This window comes from Melitaea cinxia, chromosome 22, assembly GCF_905220565.1.
Source record: "Melitaea cinxia chromosome 22, ilMelCinx1.1, whole genome shotgun sequence".
Lineage (NCBI taxonomy): Eukaryota > Metazoa > Arthropoda > Insecta > Lepidoptera > Nymphalidae > Melitaea > Melitaea cinxia.
In genome coordinates this window covers 1,240,884-1,263,536 of record NC_059415.1, presented here as the reverse complement: position 1 = coordinate 1,263,536, position 22,653 = coordinate 1,240,884, and the positions used below count along the sequence as shown (strand labels likewise).

Genomic DNA, 22,653 nt, shown 5'->3' with positions numbered 1-22,653 from the left:
TGAAAATGAATCCTAGCTAGATAGATTTATCTCCCCCGAAACCCCCTAAATACTAAATTTTATGAAAATCGTTGGAGCCGTTTCCGAGATTCAGATTCTATATATATATATTTTTAGCGATTATTTCAATTATCAATAAAAAAATATAATACCACAAAAACAATCATTTATTAATTATTAACAAAATTAATATTCATTCGAAAAATATAACAAGATAGCAAAATTAGAACTACTTTAATACAAACTAAACTATATAACAATTAAATTAAATATAATTCAAGAGTTCTGCCTAACAAGTGATCGCTACGCGAGCCGGAGCCAAAGTGAGCTCTCCGCGGTGTGCTTGCTACCCTCCTTGCTATTGTTGCCACTTCAGTATTTCAAAACATCGAACGACGACCAAGCCACGCCTCCTGTCTCCCACTTCTACCTTCAATTTTGCTTATACGGCCTCTCCTGACAGGTGAACGTCCACGTTCACCTCAAGACTATGGTTATCCATAGTTTCCGCTATTGCAGGATTTTCAACTTGCAAAAATTCCGGATCATTCATATCATCCGCTGTAAAGGAATAATTAGAGTAACCTTTAATTTGTAACTTGTACATAAACTTTTATGTTAGTCAAAATAGACAAAACAGAACAAGCAAGCAGTTAGTATCATCCTCTAACACATACATATATTTTTGGTGTTTCATTCCAATGTGACTATGTATAGTGTTTGTTTTTGTTAAGCTAAGTTAGTAATTCTAAGATAACATGGTCAAGTTATCATGTTATCGCGTGTGGTGTCAGAGTAAAGTAGGGTTGACATGGCCAAGTTATCATACCAACCACAAGTACAACATGACCAAGTTAACATGTTGCGAATCGATTAATCTATGCACGATATGACCCAGTTAACATATCTGCAATATAGATGACATGACACAGTTAACACGTCAACTATATACATGACATGACCTAGTTAACATGTCAGCCAAATAAACGACATGACCCAGTTAACATGTCTGCTATATACACGACATGACCCAGTTAACATGTCCACTTAAACTCGGCATGACCCAGTTAACATGCCGAGTGATCCTTTGTGCTTATAATAATAACATTATTTATAGCACATCACTCGTAATCATCATGATACGAAGAAAAGTCGTCAAAATTAAACAGTAACAAAGAAAACCAGTCAAACTAACTGTTGAAAAACGCAGCACACGATTCCGGCGTCCACTCCCCGTGCCACGCTGTCATATATTCAGCTGCGGCTCGAGTAGTTTTGCCATGGGACGCTCCTAATAGTTGCAGTTCATAGCGTCCATGAGGCAAAATTTTCACAACACGATAAGGACCACGCATTCCAGAATCTAGTTTGCCGCGTGCCTGTGCAGATTTAGAGACAAACACAAAATCATTAAGTTTAAAAATTCGAGGATTCCTTCGGTGTTTGTTAACGTAAGCGTCTTGTCTTTCTTTATTGCGCTCCATCAGTTCAGATGCTCTTTGACGATGTAATTCTCGCATTGCCTCACGATTAGGACTAGAATTATTTATGGCAACGTCGCGTATGAGAGATCTTATCACAGGTGTGGTACCATCTATGCCGATAAGTAATTGCATTGGGGAGACACGCGTAGTCTTTTGTTGGGTGCAATTTAAGACGAGTTGAATCCTCCATAACGAATCGGACCACAGACTATTTTTATTATTAACTTCCACCCTGATCATGTTTAATATTGTTCTACAGTAACGCTCGGCTTGACCGTTTTCATTGTGCATTTCAGGGGTAATGTAGTGAATTTCACTACCTATATCGTCTGCCCATTTACGAAACTGTGAACTTTCGAACATGCGCCCACGGTCACACACAATTTGTTTAGGTGCGCCAAATAATGAAAGAGCGTTAGACATGACTCGGGTTAGTTCATCTGAGTCCTGTCGTTTAATTGCATAAAGTAAGCAAAATTTTGAGTATGCATCAACAATAATAAGAACAAATTTAAAACTATTAGATTCAGGTAGTGCGCCTAATACATCTACGTGAATTGTACTAAACGGAGAATCAGGTTTAGACCATGATGATATAGGCTGATGGGGAGCCCTTGGTATCCTTTTGGATGATATACAAATCAAACAGTGCGCAATATACTTTCTAACAAAAGAAATTAACCCAGGAAACCAGAAATGACGTAATATAAGTTCGATCGTCTTATCAAAACCTATATGATCATGTTGATCATGAAAGATACGCAATAAACTCAATCTGTACCCCTTGGGTATGAAACAAAGTAATCTAGGCTCGTGACCAACCGAACTGTATTTATAATATAACAAGTCATTGCAGACTACATAACGGGACTGATCTAATTCATTGTTATTTACTCTATCAATTAATATACGAGTCTCTTCGTCGGCGGATTGTGCAATTTGTGCCCAATTTTTTGGTTTATCGATATTAAGAACATCTATTGGGTTCCTACTTAGGTAATCGGCGTGGGACATCAAAGAACCTTTTCGGTATTCAATAGTAAAGTGAAAATCCTGCATGTATATCCACCAACGCGCGACACGAGGAACAAGATCCTTTTTCCGCTCGGTTAGCTTAAGTGCATTACAGTCGGTAACTATTTTAAATTTAATCCCTAATAAATATTGTCTAAAATGTTGAAGCGCTTTAACAACGGCGAGTGTTTCTAGCTCGTATGAATGATAGCGTGATTCCGCACCTTGTGTGGTTTTACTGAAAAATCCAATCACGCGCCGTTTTTTGTTTGCATGTTCCTGGATCAATACAGCCCCGTAACCGATTGAACTGGCATCCGTATGGAGCTCGGTAGGTAAATTTGGATCAAATATAGCTAATACAGGCTCAGAAGTAATTGAATTTATTAAATATTTTCGAGCCTCTTCTTGTTCTTCACCCCACACGAATGGAACTCCATTACGCGTCAGTCGAGCAATAGGCGCAGTTTTAGAAGCGTAACCGGCTATGTACCGACGGAAGTATCCAGCAAGACCTAAGAACTGTCTAACTTGCTTCACGTTTGTGGGTCTAGGCGAATTGACTAAGGCTTGTACCTTCCTATCGCTCGGCTTAACCTGACCTTGAGTAATTATGCGACCTAAGTATTCTACTTGTGTAGTCACAAATGTACTTTTCTTTAAATTAACAGAAAATCCTGCAGCCGTTAACGTCCTCAGGACTTCTTTTAAATCATGTAAGGCTTCAGTAACAGAGTTCGATAAGATTAAAACGTCATCAACGTAAACTAGTACTTTGCCAGAGTCGATAAATAATCGTAAAGTTTTAGATATGATTCTTTGATAGACTATTGGCGCATTTGTAAGACCGTAAGGCATTTTTAGATATTCGTAATGACCTTCAGGCGTTACGAATCCAGTTTTCGGTATGGAATCATCATCAATTTTTATCTGATGAAATCCAGTCGCCATATCTAGGCAGCTAAAATATTTATGCTTTCCTAGTCGATCAATGTGATCGTCTATAAGAGGCAAGGGATAACGATCGCGAACCGTAATAGCGTTTAAGGCGCGATAGTCTACGCACATGCGGTCTGACCCGTCTTTTTTCTTCACAAGGATAATAGGACTCGCATACGGAGAATTTGATTCACGGATAATATTCTTTTCTAATAAATCTTGGATAATAGCTCGCACCCTAATCTTCTCGTCAAGAGAAAGTTTATACGGCCGGTAACTAACTGGTGTATCACTAGTCAACTGTATATGCATGCTACCAGTACTAACGGTTGACACCGCTGTGCCACTTATTAAATTATTCTTAAACTCGACAATAATTGAAAGTAATTTATCGCGATCAGATCCCTCGAGGGGTGTATTAACGGATATTTTTTCACTGTAATTAACGGGTAATACATTGTTCATACATATCGCTTTGTCGACACGCGTCAAACGCTGCTGTTTATTAATCCGTATATACGCAACGCCTTCTCGGTTTAATACATCCGTACCTATGATTACGGGTACATTCATGCAACTTGCGGGTACAATAAGAAAATCAACTTCTAAAGATATGTCATTAAATTCGATAATTAAAGTGACGTAACTAGTTGATTCTACATTCTGATTACCGATGCCCCGTAATAATTGGTATGTAGGTATTTGTCGACAATTAAAGTGTTTAAGTAGTGCCGAGGAAATAAGGGAAACACGCGAACCACTATCTATAAGTACGTCGGTAGGAACATTCTGTATTACTGCAGTCACTACATCGTTATCGGTCGATCTACCCTCCAATTTATGACAAAAATTTACTTTTTGCTTACGGATTTCTAAACGCTGCTTTGAGAAGCACTCACTTACGTCGTGTCCCGTCTTTTTACAAAAAGAACACGATTTGAACGTCTCCTTTGTACTACTATTAGTGACATTGTCGTATGTACGCTTATTATTTAATGAAATATTTGAACGTTTTGAGCATGATTTTTGAGTATGACCTACATCACCACACGAAAAACATTTTATGCCCTTAGAATTGTGATTATTAAATGGACGTTTTCGCAAGTTTCGTTCGTTAATATTTCGTACACTACGCACAGCATCATTGGAGGGCTTCGGCTTTAAATAAATAGAAAAAAAGTCTACTAAATCTTTAGGGGATAGTTTAGAATTTAGTGCCGCTGCGCGAATCTGAGGATCGGTTATACCCCGTATGATGATCGCAACTTTTAGTTCGTCACTTAGACCTTTAACAATATTTAGGCGCAATAGTGAACGTCTTGCAAAATCTGCATACGTGGCATAATGATCGGAATTTGAACACATTACATCAAACAAAATGCTAGCAACATCGATTCTTCGTGCGCATAAGGGCTTAAATTCTATTTTAAAATTAGTCCAACTCCGATCGTTAGTAACCCAGTCTTGGAGCCAAGACTTGGCATCACCTTTAAGACAATTACTAATTCTAGACAAACATTCATTATCGTCCCAGCCGTTTATTTCACACGCCCTGTCTACCTCATCACACCAAGAATCGATGTCATTAACATTGGGGTCAAAATTTGAGATGTAAAAATGGTTAGATCTTACTTTTGACAATGCGCTTAGTGCTCCAATGATCCTGTCTGTAGCGTCAAGCCCGGACGTTGTGACTCCGATACTGCTTGAGCCCACGTGGGACCCAGGTGGCGAGGAAAAAGACGATGGCGCGTTAGCACGTGCACCAGCACTCGCTGCTACCACCACGTCGTCACGCTCCCCCTGCACAGCTTCAATGCCAGCGAGCTGTGGCACCGAGTGCTCCGTACCACGCGTAGCGTTCACATTTGCACTATTTTCTAATGCAGTAAGACGTGTCAGGATTAATCCGAGCTGATCTCGAATATCCGTCGCGGCCCTACCTCTATTAGTACGACTCCTAGTATTACGTCTATCAGACATTTCTCAAAGCAAGTACTTTAGTTATTTATTAATTATACTAGATGTACCGTCACTAGTAATTTATTAATTATACTAGATGTACCGCCAGGACAACCAAAAGCGGATAGCGCTACAGAGCACTATCCCACTTCTGATTTTAGCGATTATTTCAATTATCAATAAAAAAATATAATACCACAAAAACAATCATTTATTAATTATTAACAAAATTAATATTCATTCGAAAAATATAACAAGATAGCAAAATTAGAACTACTTTAATACAAACTAAACTATATAACAATTAAATTAAATATAATTCAAGAGTTCTGCCTAACAAGTGATCGCTACGCGAGCCGGAGCCAAAGTGAGCTCTCCGCGGTGTGCTTGCTACCCTCCTTGCTATTGTTGCCACTTCAGTATTTCAAAACATCGAACGACGACCAAGCCACGCCTCCTGTCTCCCACTTCTACCTTCAATTTTGCTTATAATATATATACAAGAATTGCTCGTTTAATAGTATCAGAAATATACTAAACAGTATTCTGAAACTATACCAAAACAAACTGAATCGAATTGAATACTTAATCGTTATATAAATTAACGAACTGAAACTTCAAACAACATTATTATCTATACACTAGTAAATAGGTCTGTGAAACGGCTTCAACGGGCTTCGTTCCAATCAAGGGAATCCTTGCGGTTTCTCGTTTTGTATTCATTAACCTTATTTCCGAATAAAACGTGTACAATTGAAATTAAACAATATTTCAAATAATTAGCTTTGAATAACTATGTATATAAATTAAAATAAATTAATCATATTAGCACAAAGGATCTGAAATGGAATCGGAATTTTAGCCAGTAAATAGGCCATCATCATCATCATCATTATCATTTCAGCCTATCACAGTCCATTGCTGGACATAGGCCTCAACAAGTTCACGCTAAAAATGGCGTGAACTCATGTGTTTTACCCATAGTCACCACGCTGGGCAGGCGGGTTGGTGACCGCAGGGCTGGTTTTGTCGCACCGAAGACGCTGCTGCCCGTCTTCGGCCTGTGTATTTCAAAACTAGCAGTTGAATGGTTATCCCGCCATCAGTTGGCTTTTTAAGTTCCAAGGTGTCAGTGGGACTGTGTTATCCCTTAGTCGCCTCTTACAACACCCACGGGAAGATAGGGGGTCGCTATATTATTTACTACCGTAGCTACACAATAGAATATAATTTAAATAAAAATGTAATGTAAATATAGTAACAAGTTGAAATAAATAGGCCATAATAAAATACAATTATTTTCTTGTCCTCAAATAATCTGAAATTTGAAAATTTTATAGTAGCTGAACGTAAGACGTTTAGTTAATTTTAATATATTGTATTCCATAAGGATTTTCGCCACATTAAAAAAAATAACTTGCCGGTCAGTTTAGTCGTTATCAAATTGTGTTTAGGAACACATTTAAACAATTAATTTTTATTTATATAGATAAAAGGTTAAAGAATATGAAAATAAATATTAGCCGGAACCAACCAGTAATATGTATTGAAGTGACATCATGTGGTGTATTTAAGCAGTGTTGTGTTCCTGTGGTGAGTCGGGTGACCAGAGCTCCTGCTTCTATACTTCTAGTGTTGCCGGCGTCTATAAGCTACGGTAATAATTTACGAATGTTTGTCGACCTATTTGTATATAAAAAAAAGGTGAAAACGAGTCAAAAACCCTGAAAAGATTTAGTTACATTATAAATGCATTCAAATTTATATTAATTAACAAAATTAATCTCACGAATTAATTAATTCTATAGCGGTGATTAAGAGAATTAATAATTCTCTGTTGATAAAACGATGCTGTACTTTATTATGTACTTTAACTTAGAATTTTGAATAATGGAAATGTCATACTAGAGTACTTTAAATACACAAACGAAATCTGTGATACCACTTTTATACTAAGTGTTAAAGTTTTTTATCTATGACACTTTGTGTGTGTTGTGTGTATTTTAATGATCATATTTCATTATACTCTATTTAAGGAAGCATTATGTTACGATGATATGAAAAATGGTAATAATGCTGACGCTCCTGAGATCGATAACCAATCGGAATTGGCAACAAGGATAGAAATAGTTGCATTTAAGTAAAAAAATTTAAAACCTTGTGGTTCCTTGCCTTGGAGAGTAAGCAAAGCCGTTATCTTAGGTACTGACAGAGATAGATAGTCACGACAGAGAAATTGTCTGCCAATCCTTACGTGCCCTCCAGAGCAGAGTGTTGGATTAATATTGTGACAGTACATTACTGTCACAAATACCCTTCTCCTACACGGAGAAAGAGGCCTTTGCCTAATCTGACACCTGATAGTTATCGTCACTCATCAAAGGGAAATTATCAGCAAAACTGCAGAAGATAGTATAATGGATTTACCTCCAAATTTTCTGCTAAATAGAGACTAGACCTTTGGCCTCCAGTAAAAGATTTACAAACAATTTCTGTTCAGTATTTTGACTAGTTTCTAATTACAATAAAGTCAGATAATTTAAAATTAACGCATAAAACTATACAACATATAATTACAAGTTTTAATATCATTAAAATTTATGCTTCATTATTTGACTATGAATAATATTTATAGTCGAATGAATTCCTTTTACCGCGTGAAAATATCAAACTATACTTCCTACGTAGTTTATTGACGCAATTTCTAATAAAATTTATAAACAAACTTTACAACCAATAAAATATGTATGTGTGTATAAATATTGTATTTATGGAGATCTTATTTTATAGGAAATATATATGTGTATATTGGGACCTATATTTGGTTTCGAATGTATGGCAGTGTGTCGGACGTTGATCCCTAAAATGTACTAGTGATGTGAAACTTCCGGGTCTGTTTATCGACGTCGATAAGATATATTAGAAAACTTTTTACGACATAATTTGTTTTTTTGATCTCTTCCGCTCTGGATTCTGTTTTAATTAAGTGGTTGTTTTAAGTGTGAAGGTTGTTTAAACGTTTTATATCTTAATGAGTGATGGTAGAATTTTTCTGGTTCTTCGTAATTTACATAATTATTTTTATTGGTATAGTTAAATTGTAACTGTTGCTTTATCTTTGTGTTGTCAAACTTGTAGTCGTATTTTTTTTTTTAATTTAAAACTCTTCTCGATTTTTTTTTTACTATACCCAGTACATATATAAAATTTTTGTTATTGTGAACAGTTACTAGGTATTTAAGAAAGATCCAAGTCACAAAATATTGAAAACTTAGATAGATATCAAGACTTGTGACAAAACTGACTAACATACTCCATCGAGTATTTTCACATTATGTTAATCAACATGTTTTTGGACCCTCGGTCTCATATTTTACTATAGGATCGTTATTTATTTCATTCAAAATAGTAGTTAGCCGCGTTGGCGCAACGGTCACAGCCATGGATTGTACCTGTTGCGCTGGCGGTTGCGGGTTCGATCCCCGCACATGATAAACATTTGTATTGGCCATACAGGTGTTTGCCGTGGTCTGGGTGTTCGTGTAGTCCTTGTGGGTCTCCCCACCGTGCCTCGGAGATCACGTTAAGCCGTCGCGCGTCGGTCCCGGTTGTTATCATGTACACCTGATAGCGATCGTTACTCATAGTAGGGAATATATCCGCCAACCCGCATTGGAGCAGCGTGGTGATTAAGCTCTGATCCTTCTCCTACATGGGGAAAGAGGCCTATGCCCAGTAGTGGGATATTACAGGCTGAAGCGTAGTAGTGTAATATTCACTAACTTGCAGTAATACATATTATAGTTAATTGTAGCTAATTATCTTCATAATATTTTCTTTTAAAATATATAAATCTTTATAATAAATTTAAATCATCAAAAATTTTGATTGAGGTAAGGCACATCAGGAAATATCTTTTTCAAAATCTGAAATAGCCTCACTGGGGAAGTACCTCAACCTTATAGACGATCATAGCTAAATAATACTGATTTCAAACAGTGTTGTGTTCCTGTGGTGAGTAATGTGACCTGAGGTCTGGGGTGAGGTGAGGATTGGGGGTAGGGTCGGCAACGCGCTTGCGATGCTTCTGGTGTTGCAGGGGTCTCTATGCTACGGTAATCTGGACATAAGCAATTTTTAATATCGTATCAAAAATCGACCGTTCCAGCGGGGATCGAACCTGTATCTCCGACTGACTGTTGGTAACACAAAATCACCGGACATATTTTACACCTCAACAAATTATTTTTATCTCTGAATCGATAACCAATCATCGATAAATAAATAACATCCTTAGCGTCCATTATCGCACTTACACGACGACGCTTGAAACATTGATCGATCCCCACATCGAATGCAGAGCAACACAACATCTCCGTTACATCACTACGACTGATTGATATAACGTTAGGGAGCAGATTGATTTCTATCTAAAATATAAAAGATATCTTCATTAAGTAATAAATAATAAAATAAATCAATAAAATGTGTATCCTGTAAAGTAGGGGATTACTGGGCTCAATTCTCGATCGATTCTTTTGTTTACATGTGTATGACTTATATGTATGTTTATCAAAAAAAATATATATTAATATCAGCTGACTGTTACCTATAACACATATATAGAAACAAGCGTCAAACATTTAATAATCGTGTTTTCTTGCAAATAAAAAAAAAAACTGTCCTTAATTTACATCGACAAGTAATAATTACAAAGCGGGTAGTCGAAAAAATTATCAATTAAATACGTATTATTAGGGATGACTCAAAAAGTTTTGGGCAGATCTCGATCAAATTTTAATGGGACAACAACAGTACCGTCTAAATCAGAACAACCATTAACGAATTATAAATCTCCTTTTTTTAAAGCCGAATAAAAAACTGAATTTTTATTTTAAACTTCCCACCAGCTAAGGATGTTAACCAGTAAATAACAGACACAGCTAATAAATCCATATTTTTCTAGATTCTGGCAGCCCTGGCAGTGTCCCTCGGTCCCTTCGCGGCTGGACTGAGCAAGGGGTACATGTCGCCAGCTATAGCGTCCATGCAGGATGCGAGGCATCACAATGACTCTTTCACAGTGAGCGATCAGCAGGCTAGCTGGATTGCTAGCTTGAGTTTACTTGGTAAGTCCTATTATTAAAAAAAAAATCATTACTTGTTTCTATATTCAGGTCCGTAAACGAATCCTTTTTGTGAATATAGGAACTGTAATCACTGTTACTTGATATCTGTAATATTCTTGTGAAATCGTTGCTTCCCTTTGAGGTAAATCTTAATGTTAGATAATATTTTATTATAAACTTATCCTGAACAATTTCCCTTGTAATTTTTTTTGGGCAAAATTTTTAATTTTTTTTTTTAATTTTTTTTATATGTAATCGATAAGTAACCGAAAATTACTTTTAATTAAAGATAGATTGGATAGCTATACATCTTACAAATACTTTGTTGAATGTTCTTAGGGAATTAAAAAATGAAAATATAAAAAAAATGAGAAATGACATGTTTGACAGCTCGCATGACAGGACATCGTCTGTTAGCAAGTCCAATAATAAAACAATTAAAATATTAGCAATACATTACTGAGACACAAGATATGTCACACAATCTCCCATACATTAGTGAACCATTACGTCAGACGGTAGTTTTAGACGGTAACTGAAAATGGCGCGATGACGGGCGACGTCGCTAGTATTTTAGAAAATGTCAAGTTATATTCGTTTTGGCACTTGTCGAATATTTCATCTGATTGTAAACTGATGGGCACTGATGGTCCATACATAAATTATTTGAAAATGTTGCAATTGTACTAATATTATTAAATTAAATATAATTTTATGTTCAGGTACATCAATCTAGGTACAATAAAGATGATAGAATGAAATAATAAAAAATAAAATGAAAAGTTAATTTTAAAAAATATGCATATCTATAATATAAAAATGAGTCGCTGAATGTGTTGCTAAGCGCAAAACTCGAGAACGGTTGGACCGATTTCGCTAATTCTTTTTTTAAAATATTCCTTAAAGTACGAGGATGGTTCTTACGGAGAGAAAAATTTAAAAAAAAAATTAATAAAATTAAAGAATCGACTGTTAGGCGATACGAAGTTCGCCGGGTCAGCTAGTATAAAAATAAAAATATATAAACAGACTGTTGGCTAAATATAGCAGTTGTAATTTAATGATTGTAAATTTTAATGTCTACTTGCCTCCTACCATCTTGTTTATAATGTCAAATGTATTTCATATTTAGGTCTTTCATAATGACTCATAAAAATTAAATAGAGTTACATTGATAAGAACAATTCTTGTAGAGTTTGCGACCACATTTTTTTATTGAAATTTAAATTTTATATTTCTTTTTACAAATTAATATTTTTTTAAAGTAAGACTAACAAGAATAAATAATTTTATCTTCAAAATTATTATCTTTTTTACATCATCAATAATAAAAATGAAATGATAAATGAGTAATGCCCGACTTGATAAAATGAACCTTTTAAGATCATATTCAAATTAACATGGCTGTTATAATGTCATAAAGGCAATATGAACACGAGTAATGGATTTTGTTCACGCGATATCGAACAAGAACAATATATTTTGATTTTGATAGAAAATTTAATGTCTTTAATTTTATAGATAAAAAAATGTGTCTATGTTAGCTGGATGTTGCTTAAAACATAATAATTATATAGATTACCTTCGGAACAGACGTAGGTCTGTGTATCTTAATTTTTTTTTTTTTTATGTTTCTTATTATGTACGTACATTAGTTTATTAAGCTGTTAATATGTCCACAAATTAAAAATATCTTTCATCTTTTAAATGTAATGTCATACACTTATTTATAATAAAGATGTCTTTGATATGTCGACCAACTGCCGAAGAAGGATTATTTTTTAAAGTTGAAGTATGCGTTTATGTAAGAATAGCTTGTACCCGCGGCTTGGCTCGTTTAAAGTTTTTTAATAATGGTCTACTGTAAAAGATTGACGAGAGAAGAATAAAAGAACAAGGATTTGTGGGTTTACTAAATCAAAAAAAAAAAAAAAATCAAAAATAGTTTATTTAACTGTAAAGATGATACACATTACATGAAAAGAACAGTGAATCCCACACTAGGCAATGCCTGTGTCGTGGGATTCAAAAACTCAAATAAATAATTACCAGGCGTAGTGCAGCTTAAGAAGATAATAGGTATATTTAGAACTAACTATTGATAACTGAATTACAATAGAATATATTTAATTTGCGCGTGAATTGGTAAAACATACGAGTATCTATAATGAGCCAGAACTAGAACTATATTGGTAGTTAAAGTGAGATTGACAGTTAAATTACAGAAATCTCAACCCAAAAGTTACAAGTAAAAATACTTTGCAATGTTACTAACTTGTCACTAACTTTAAACTGAATGTTGTCAGTCAGTATGTACGATATATCATGAAGTGTGTACGTTACGTGTATCGTTAGTATGTGTGTATTTGAGTGTGTTTGTGTGTGTTTGTGTGTGTGTGTATGTGTGTGTGTGTGTGTGTGAAAAGTGAGCTCGAGCAGAAGAGTCAAAGGATCAAAAGTTCTACGAATAGTTAGTCTCTTGGGGTCGGACGGCAAGCAAAATTACAGTCCACTACAATTACCTAAACACGAAGTATTTCTTCCGACTTGTCGTAATCCCAGGATAACAAGAGCCTATGAACCTGAGATTTAGCTTCTTTAATAGAGCCGTGCCTCAAATCACAGAGTCCCGATAATCTATTATATATGTGCGGTAGAAGAAATCTGGCAAATCTCTTTGCAAACGCCGTGTTGACGCGAGGTTTAGACATTTTATAAATTCGCTTTTGAATCATATCATCGCGATCTAAAGATCTCAAATTCTGCATGTGGACATATGTGACAGCACGCATTAGAAAAAGCCTCCGGACACTCAGAACTTGAGCTTCCCGGAAGAGTTCAGAAGTAGGGTACCGTCGAGACCTTCGCAATGACACTTTCAAAACAGCTCTTTGCGCCCTTTCCAACAGTATTAAGTTAGACTTCTGCCGTCCCTCGCTGCCTCCTCTGCTTAAACCAGATGGATCGCTGGCCTTTACTGCGACAGACAAGGCTAACCTTTTAGCGAATCTGTTTGCAGAAAATTCGCTCCTTGATGCAGGTAGTGCCTCACCGCCCAGACATCCACCTTGCGACTCTGTTATGTCAGAACTACGCATTCGCCAAACTGAGGTTTTGAGAGTACTCCGTAACTTGGACGTGAATAAGGCTAGTGGTCCTGACGGCATACCAGCAAGAGTACTTAAGCACTGTGCTCCTGAGTTGTCTCCTATTCTCACGCGCTTGTACCGCCTCTCTCTAAAATCCGCTCAAGTTCCTAAAGCATGGAAGATTGCCAACGTACAACCTGTACCTAAAAAGGGTAGTCGTGCCGACCCGGCTAACTATAGACCAATCGCTATCACCTCCATACTGTGTAAAAGTTTGGAGCGCATACTGAACGATAAGCTCCTTGCATACCTCGAATCGAATGACCTCCTGTCGGACCAGCAATACGGTTTCCGCCGCAACAGGTCCACGGGGGATCTTTTAGTGTACGCCTCGCACATCTGGGGCGAAGCCTTGGACAAGCACGGAGAGGCGCTAGCTGTCTCACTCGATGTATCGAAGGCATTTGACCGGGTCTGGCATGAGAGCCTATTGAGCAAGCTTTCAGCTTACGGAATACCCCCGAGCTTGTGTGACTGGATATCAGATTTCCTGAGTGGGCGATCATTTCGGGTGGTCTTAGATGGCTCCTCGTCTGACTTGATGGCGGTTAATGCCGGTGTCCCTCAGGGATCAGTTCTCTCTGCAACCCTCTTCTTGATCCACATAAATGACCTCCTCAGGCCCGGTATCTTTGGATACGCGGATGACAGCACTGTTACGGAGAGATACGTGTCCGGTCCCCGAGCTGGTGGGGCTGAAACTCATGAGCATAGAGAGGCCCTGGTTGAACGCATGAATTTGGCTTTGAAAGAGGTATCCGATTGGGGTGACGCCAACCTAGTCAAGTTTAATGCTTCCAAAACACAAGCGTGTCTTTTCACTGCTAAACGGAGTCCATTCCCATTAGCTCCGACTTTCCGGGGTGTATCTGTACCTATCACCGATAGTATTGATCTTCTAGGCATAAATATTTCGTCTAATATGAACTTCGGACAATGCATAGAATCCAAGGCAAAAATTGCTGGTAGGAAACTTGGTATCCTCAATAAAGTCAGGCAGTACTTCACACCGGAACAGCTTCTTACTCTCTACCAAGCACAAGTTCGATCGTGTATGGAGTACTGCAGCCACTTATGGGATGGCTCTGCCAAGTACCAGCTCGCTGCTTTGGATTCTGTGGATCGACGCGCCAGAAGACTCATCGGTGACAAATCGCTGGTTCGCTCTAGACTTCAAAGTCTCGAACATCGGCGCAAGGTTGCCTGTTTGTCGGTATTTTACAGGTTGTATTTCGGAGAGTGTGCTCTAGAACTATACAATTTGGTTCCACCATCACCTTTCTACCACCGAACCGCAAGGCATCGCATGAATCTGCACCGCTATGTGGTTGAAATCCCACGATCTCGCACTAAACGATTTGCTTCCTCGTTCCTAATACGCACCGCTAAAATTTGGAATGCCCTTCCGGCTTCCGTTTTTCCAACGAACTATAACCCGGGTATCTTTAAATCAAGAGTGAATAGGCATCTTCTAGGCAAGCGCGCACCACCTTAGGCTGCATCTTCACTTGACTTCAGGTGAGATCGCAGTCAAGCGCTAGTCTATATATTTAAAAAAAAAAAAAAAAAAAAAAAAAAGACTTAGCAGAGCCACCCCACGCAAGTATACAATAGCTCAATATGGACTGACAAAGTGCTAAATACACCATTCTAAGTAGCTGAGTATCGGCGGACTCCCTCAGCAGCTTCATCGTGTATACAAGCTTACGAACCCGGCCTGCTGTCATTGAAATGTGATTTTTGAAGTTAAGCTTTTCGTCTAATATGACGCCTAGATATCTAAGTGAACATGCATTGGTTATGTATTCACATGCGCAGTCCGAGATTTCCGAGTCCCCTTGAGTCATACACGATATTCTATGAACTTTAAGCTGCTTAAAGAATCCGGGGGGCCGGGATGCAGCCGTTTTATAAAAATTAATGAATTTTGTTTTGTCGGCATTGAGAGTCAGTAAGTTGTTATTTAGCCATGTGGATATACGGCGGAGCCCTAAAACCGCCATATCCTGTGCCTGCTGCCACGAGTCACCGTGAAAAACCAAGGCTGTATCATCAGCGTAACACAATACATTACCATTCGGAAGTTCAAGCGAAAAAATATCATTCATGTATGCTATGAATAGCGTAGGGCCCAGTATGCTACCCTGTGGAACGCCAAATGAAACAAGATTAGAATCGCTAATATTGTTACCAATTTTCACCCGGTGAGTTCTTCCCGTCAAGTAACTAGAGAACCAATCCAGCGCGGTGCCACGTACACCCAACACTTCCATCTTCCTTAGCAATATGGGAATCGAAACCGTGTCAAATGCTTTCGCCAGGTCCAAAAAGACGCCGATACAACATCTGCCTTCGTCCAAATGTGATACGATAGTATCAATCAGATGTCCCACCGCATTCTCCGTGGATTTACCTCGGCGGAACCCAAATTGAAGATCTTCTAGAAGTCGATTACTCTCAAGGAAGTGGACAAGCCGCTTGTTGACTATTCGTTCGAGTAATTTGGAGTAAGCTCCAAGGAGAGATATGGGTCGATAGTTACTCGGCACGTTCGTGAGTCCTCCCTTATGAATCGGCACGATCGCAGCCGTCTTCCAATGCCGGGGAAACAATCCCGACTCCATACTCAGATTAAAAAGTGCAGCAAGAGGCTCCGACACCATATCGACAATAGCCTTTAGGAGACTATTGCATACCCCATCGTGACCGGGAGCGCTACTCGAGTCCAACTTTTTGATGAGGCCTGAAACCTCAACAGCATCTGTGGGGGCGAGGAAAAATGAGCCCGAGATGGTATTACACTTAGCGGGGCCTATTTTTCCAGCCAGGATCTCCTGGGTAGCTTGTAGCTCACTCAGTATCGATTCAGCAAGCTGAGATCCCACGCTCGAGAAATAGGTATTACACTCATTCAGGGATTCGAGAACAGTGGATTTAATGTTAAAAAGGTCATCCGCTGATTTGGCTCCAGAGGCGCTGTGAGTAATACGTTTAATAGTGCCCCAAAGTTTTTTAGACTTATTCATATTTTTAACCAATTCTTCTCGATCGTGATCAGATTTGAGCTTCCTGAGGAGCGTTGTATAGAAATTCCTGTAGCGAGTGTAAACAAGTCTTTTGATATCGTTCATGGGGTCCTTACGCGAGGCCAAATGAAGTTTATCTCTGTGTCTGCTACATCTCAAAAGCCCGGGGGTCATCCACGGCCGCAAAATGTGTTTGGAACGGCTAAGCTTTACCACTTTAGAGTTGTTGCATATAGCAGTTGAGATCCTTGCTGAAAATGTTTCCACAGCATCCTCAAGGTCACGGTTGGATAAAACGAAGCACCAATCAACTAGATTTAGTTCTGACTTAACCGAGTCGTAGTCAATGACAGTTTTAGTGTGACATTTTCGGACATTGTTTACGTTTTCGAGTGATATTCCTACCATTGTAACGTCGTGGTCAGTTAGGTCGGTGGAGCAGACAACCGATTCTGCCCGGCAGTGTACAGACACAAATATGTGATCAAGGCAGGTTTTATAGTGTGTAGGAATGTTAATGCAAGAGATAAGACCGTGTTCCGCCAAAGTACAAAGGTACTCCGAAGTCTGAGTATTAGCAACCGTTGTATCCATTATATCTATATTTAGATCTCCAGTTAAAACAAAACATGGGCCCTTGGAGAGAGATTTAAGAGCAGAATCAAGGGATGTTATGTAAGTTTCCGCATTCCTAAAGCTCGGAGACCTGTACACTCCCAGTACTTTGTAGGAGTTAGGGACCTCCACAAGAACGCAATTTGCCCCATCTATATCAAGCTCCGTATAAACTGGAGACCATTTATGATTTACGTAAACAACCACGCCACCGGACTTATTTATGAAGTACTTAGAGTTAAAAGATGAGTAGCCTTCAAGTTGATTAATTGTAGAAGCTTCATTTAACCAGCATTTACTTAATATGATAACGTCAAAGCTAATACCCAATCGTTTCTGCAAAACAAGAGAGTTGTCAAAGTTTTTTTGCAAACTTCTTATATTTAAGCTCAAGATCTTTAATGAAAAGCTTGAAATTACATTGGAGCATTCTTCAGGATACGAGATTTTATGGCATTTAATCTTATATGAGTCATCTACGTCATATAACAAGTCTAGGGTAGCCATGGGTACATGCTTTGTAGAAACGAAGGTTCACAGCAAACGCGGAGGGCAGCCATACCAGCTATGCTGATCAAATACGGAGGCAAGAATAATTCCATGCGGGGTTTCTTACCAATTTTTAACTCTGCTCGAGATCTGATATTTATGATATTGTGGAGTGTATGTGTGAAAATATGAGTGTGTGTAATGCGGAATATAAGCCAATATGTGTATAAGTACAAAATAACAAAGTCGAACACAGAATCACAAAATACGCCAAGGGCGACAGAGTGGTATGCACTAAGAAGAGACTTCGTCGTTGTCATCAATCGGCAGAGGGGGCCCAGGCTTCTCGACAGATGCAACTTGATCTGTTGGTATGGCCTGGGATAGCTTGATGAGGTCCACCGCGTCGCAATAATTAATAATATTTGAATTCAATGAAGAAAATGAAAATAAATGTTATAATAAAATCTAGTTATGTAAAACAAGCATTTTTTTTTTAATTTACACGTTAAAACCAATTATTCGAATCAAATATTTTACAATTTAATTATAGGCTATATAAGATTACACTGTGACACGCACGAGAAAATTGAAATAATATCAATGTTAATATATAGTAAACGAGTGAATCACTTTATCATATAATGATAATGTGTGTTTGCTTATATTTAATTGGTGTTAAGGATAAAGGAGATAAGTACATATATTTGAACTTTTCACAACGTGCAATCAACAAGAAAGCTGATGTGATTTGTTAGAAAATTGTAATTTATTTAATATTTAGTATATTAGTGACTTAACTCCTTTTTGCCATGAGACATATTAATATTTTAAGTCAACATATGCAAAAATCTTGATTGATTGATTGATTGGTTTAATGGCTTTCAGTTGTGCCAGAGAAGCACGGTTGATTCCGCCAATGTCACGTAGAGTGGAGAACACACGTAGCAGATTGATTGATCAGTGCAGTTGAGATAACAGTCTCAATTTAATTTTGAAAACAGGCAAAATAGTAGGACTTTCATTGTTACACCTTAACCTAAAACAACACAAACATTTAATGTTAGACTAAGACAACCACTGTTAGTAACTAAACTATTACAAAGTAATTACACTAGGACAGACATGGTTTATTTACAACTTAATTTTATTTATTTCAAAATATTGCAAAAATCATATTCACCAAATATTTTGACTTATCTCATTTTTCCTTGACCCCACAGATTGTTAAGCATGAGAATTTTTTTAAGATAAATGTCATTTATATTTACATAAAAAGTAAACAAACAAACTAAACACATTATCCAATCTACTATCTTTATTGTTGGTTAAAATCCAAGTCCAAACAAATTTAAACCAGTCTTGAAACATTTTCTAAGTGCATACGTGCGGACAATGTAATTGTTTGTGAATTAATGTATTTGCCTTAACTAAAACATGGGTTTCACTTAGCAATTTACTACGCATCATTTGAAGTACAATTTGAAGAAAAACATCTTAAAATTGAATAAATAAGCCGTAACAAATGTACAGTTTGAATCTTATCGTACTAATATTATTAATGGGAATGTATGTGACGGTGATTTATTGTTATTCTTTTGCGTAAAAATTACTGAATTAACGGATAGCTGGAGATCTTGTACAACATAGGTTTGTCTTGATATGACACCCCCACGGAATCAGAAATTACGTTTATTGAAACCAGGAGAAACTTTAAGAGAGCACGCAGAAGAGGCTGCCTCTCTCGTCTGTAACTATGAAATCAAATTGTTTTTAAGTTTAACAAGTTTATTTCCTAAACTAGCTGTGCCCGCGACTTCGTCCGTGTGGAATTTAACAAAAAAAAATATCATACAGTTCGCAGAGTTATAAAATAAATAAATTTCTAAAATTAAAATAGGCTAAGCTTATTACATCAGCTATCTGCCAGTGAAAGTCCTGTCAAAATCGACCCAGCCGTTTCAGAGATTATCCGGAACAAACAGACAGACAGGCACATGGACAAAGGGGCAGACATAAATTGTAAAAAATGTTATTTTGGTATATGTACCGTGTATACATCCATATGCATTTAGTAAAAAGCGTTATTTTAATATTACAAAGAGACACTCCAATTTTATTTATTTGTATAGATTACTCCAAGTAATGTTATTGTTAATTTTATTTAATGCTCAATATATTTGATATACTTGAGCGATAAAGTCAACAAATAAATAAAAGTAGTTCTATGCTCTAAACTGCGCTGATCAAATACAGGCAATATTATATAGGTATTAAGTCACTCTTTCAGGAGTAGTTTATGACGTATGACCTGGAAGTAAATATCCATCAGTTGTTAGGAATCCACGTGTTACACAGCAAGGGCATGTTTTATTTAAACACAGCTGGAATGCGTGTAGCGTTTTATTTGAAAACAATAGTCCGCTACAGGGTAATATGTGTTTAGAGGACTTGCATTTCTTTTATTTTCCTTATTTTGTCCGATTTACGCGAAAAAAGGTAATATTAGAGGTTTATTTTTAAACCACTTGGGTGGCAAACAAGTTAGCGGCTCGACTAACGGAAACGAATGGAGCTTTGGCTACCTTACTCACCACGGGATTACAATATTAATTTGTAGCAGTAATATTTAGCTGCGATCTTCTGTAAGGTCTGTTGTTTCTGACAGGTCTGTATCTTTAAAACTGTAATAGGTAGTCACATAATAATTACTAACGAAATCCTTAGGAGTGTCAAGGAGCTAACAAAGATTCTGTAAATATAAATTTATACTAATTTAACCTAGCGAGGTCGACAATACAAAAATAAATTGAACATAAATTAAATAATATTAAATAATAATATGGAACCCTTTACAGAATATGTAAGATCAAAATCAAAATTAACTTTATTTGAACAGGCTTCAAAAGCATCTTTGAATCTTAATTTTAAATATCTTATATATTTCGTATTCAATAGTTAAAATATCTATTTAGTTTTATATACAACCTTATACCATAAAAAATTATACCAAAAATATTAAAAAATTGAAAACATTTCTGTTATTCCGAAACCTGTCCGTCAAGAGTAGTTGTAATTTCAGAAAATATAAATAATAAATTGTTTACCCTATCCGAACAGAAATAGTTCTTATCTCAATTAAACAATGAAATGTTTACAAAATAACATTTATTTACGGATTCTGTTGTAGCTGTATTATTTTGTAACCACGTGACCCACATTCTGAATATTTTATGTAAATAATTAGCGGAATTCCGACGACTAGCTCCATTCAGTTACAATAATAACTCGACACTATTGAACAGGCCGCTGGCGATTCTAATCTATTTACTCACAAAACAGTACACACGACAGACGTTTAAACCTAACAAGTATTTGTTGCTTACTTTAAATTGTTAATTATAATTCTTATTTTTATTATATTAAAACAGCTATCAAAATATCCATCGTCTGATTAAATATGTAAAGTTCCATCGTCTGATTAAATATGTAAAGTTTTCGATAAAGCGCAATTATTAATTATTAAAATACTTATATTTAACCGATTTCAAAAAAGGAGGAAGTTACTCAATTCAACCGTATATATATTTTTTTGTCATGTATGTTCGGGGATAACTTCGTCGTTTATGAATCGATTTTGATAATTCTTTTTTTGTTGGAAAGGGGATATCTTAAATGTGGTATTATTTTAAGGAAACCAGGATTTAATGATGTGATCTCAGAGAAATCGAGGCAAACCCTTGAAAATTTACACAACTCTTTACTGGGCACACCGATTTTGATATAAGGAATTGATGCTGGGATCCCAGAGAAATCGAAGGAAACCCTCGAAAATTTGCATAACTTTTTACTGGGTGTACCAATTTTGATGATTTTTAATTTAATCGGAAGCCGATGTTTATCACGTTGCCGATGTTATTCATGGTCACATTTAAATTTCATCAAGATCTGATTACAACTTTTGGAGTAATCTTTGATAATGCGTATTTACTTGACTATTTTTTCGTCTACCAACGTTGCATTACTTGTCGATGTAATTGAAGTAGATTTTTTTTCGTTTGCCAGCAAACACAATTATTTGTTAAAATTTTATACCGTGGGGCGAACAATTTCTCCGTTTCACTGGATAATGAATGGAGATTGAAAGATACTGCCAAATAGGACCTGTTAGAGTTATAACTTTTTATCATAGTAAACATGATCGACGTCTTCTTACGTGCTCTATGACGCGTACTAGTAAGATCCACAAGAACAAACACCCAGACTAAACACAAAGTTTTGTATAACTATTAATATGAGGATTCGATGATGATTCAGCTTGTAATACCCCACTGCACTCTGCTGGGCAGAGGCCTCTTTCTCCATGCAGAAGGATCCACCACGGTGCTCCAATGCGGGTTATACCTAATAATATAATTATAGTAAAATTTATTTTTTTCCTAACAACACTATAATATATGTTTATTTATATAATGTGTGTTTTATATATGTAAAGTAACTATTGTAGAAAAACAACTGTTTCATATTCCTCGTTTTATTGTGTGTGTCCTATTTTACATTAATTTGCTCTCGGTGTATTGTATAATAAATTACATTTCCCATATAAATTCCCATCATATTTATTTATTTAACACTATTGCACATTTGAACATACACAAAAAAAAATAACAATGTTTATGACTTTAAAAAAACTTTTAAAAATGTATAGGCGGCTTCTAAGCGATCTCTTACATACAACTTTCAAAAATAGTGAAAATATTGATGAACAATAAAGTATGAAAATTAATTATTTTAACTATATGTTATATACAGGATGTTTTAGTCGTTATTACTTTTTTGAAGTCAG

General features: G+C 36.5%; 1 protein-coding gene across 1 annotated transcript in view; it reads left to right on the top strand.

Moving 5' to 3' along the window:
* The window catches only part of LOC123664674 (facilitated trehalose transporter Tret1-like), a 49,944-nt gene that overhangs the window by 1,989 nt on the left and 25,302 nt on the right, over positions 1-22,653 (top strand). The window contains exon 2 of the mRNA XM_045599184.1: positions 10,366-10,528. Within this exon, the coding sequence (XP_045455140.1) occupies positions 10,366-10,528 (163 nt within the window). The remainder of the gene's footprint in view (positions 1-10,365; positions 10,529-22,653) is intronic.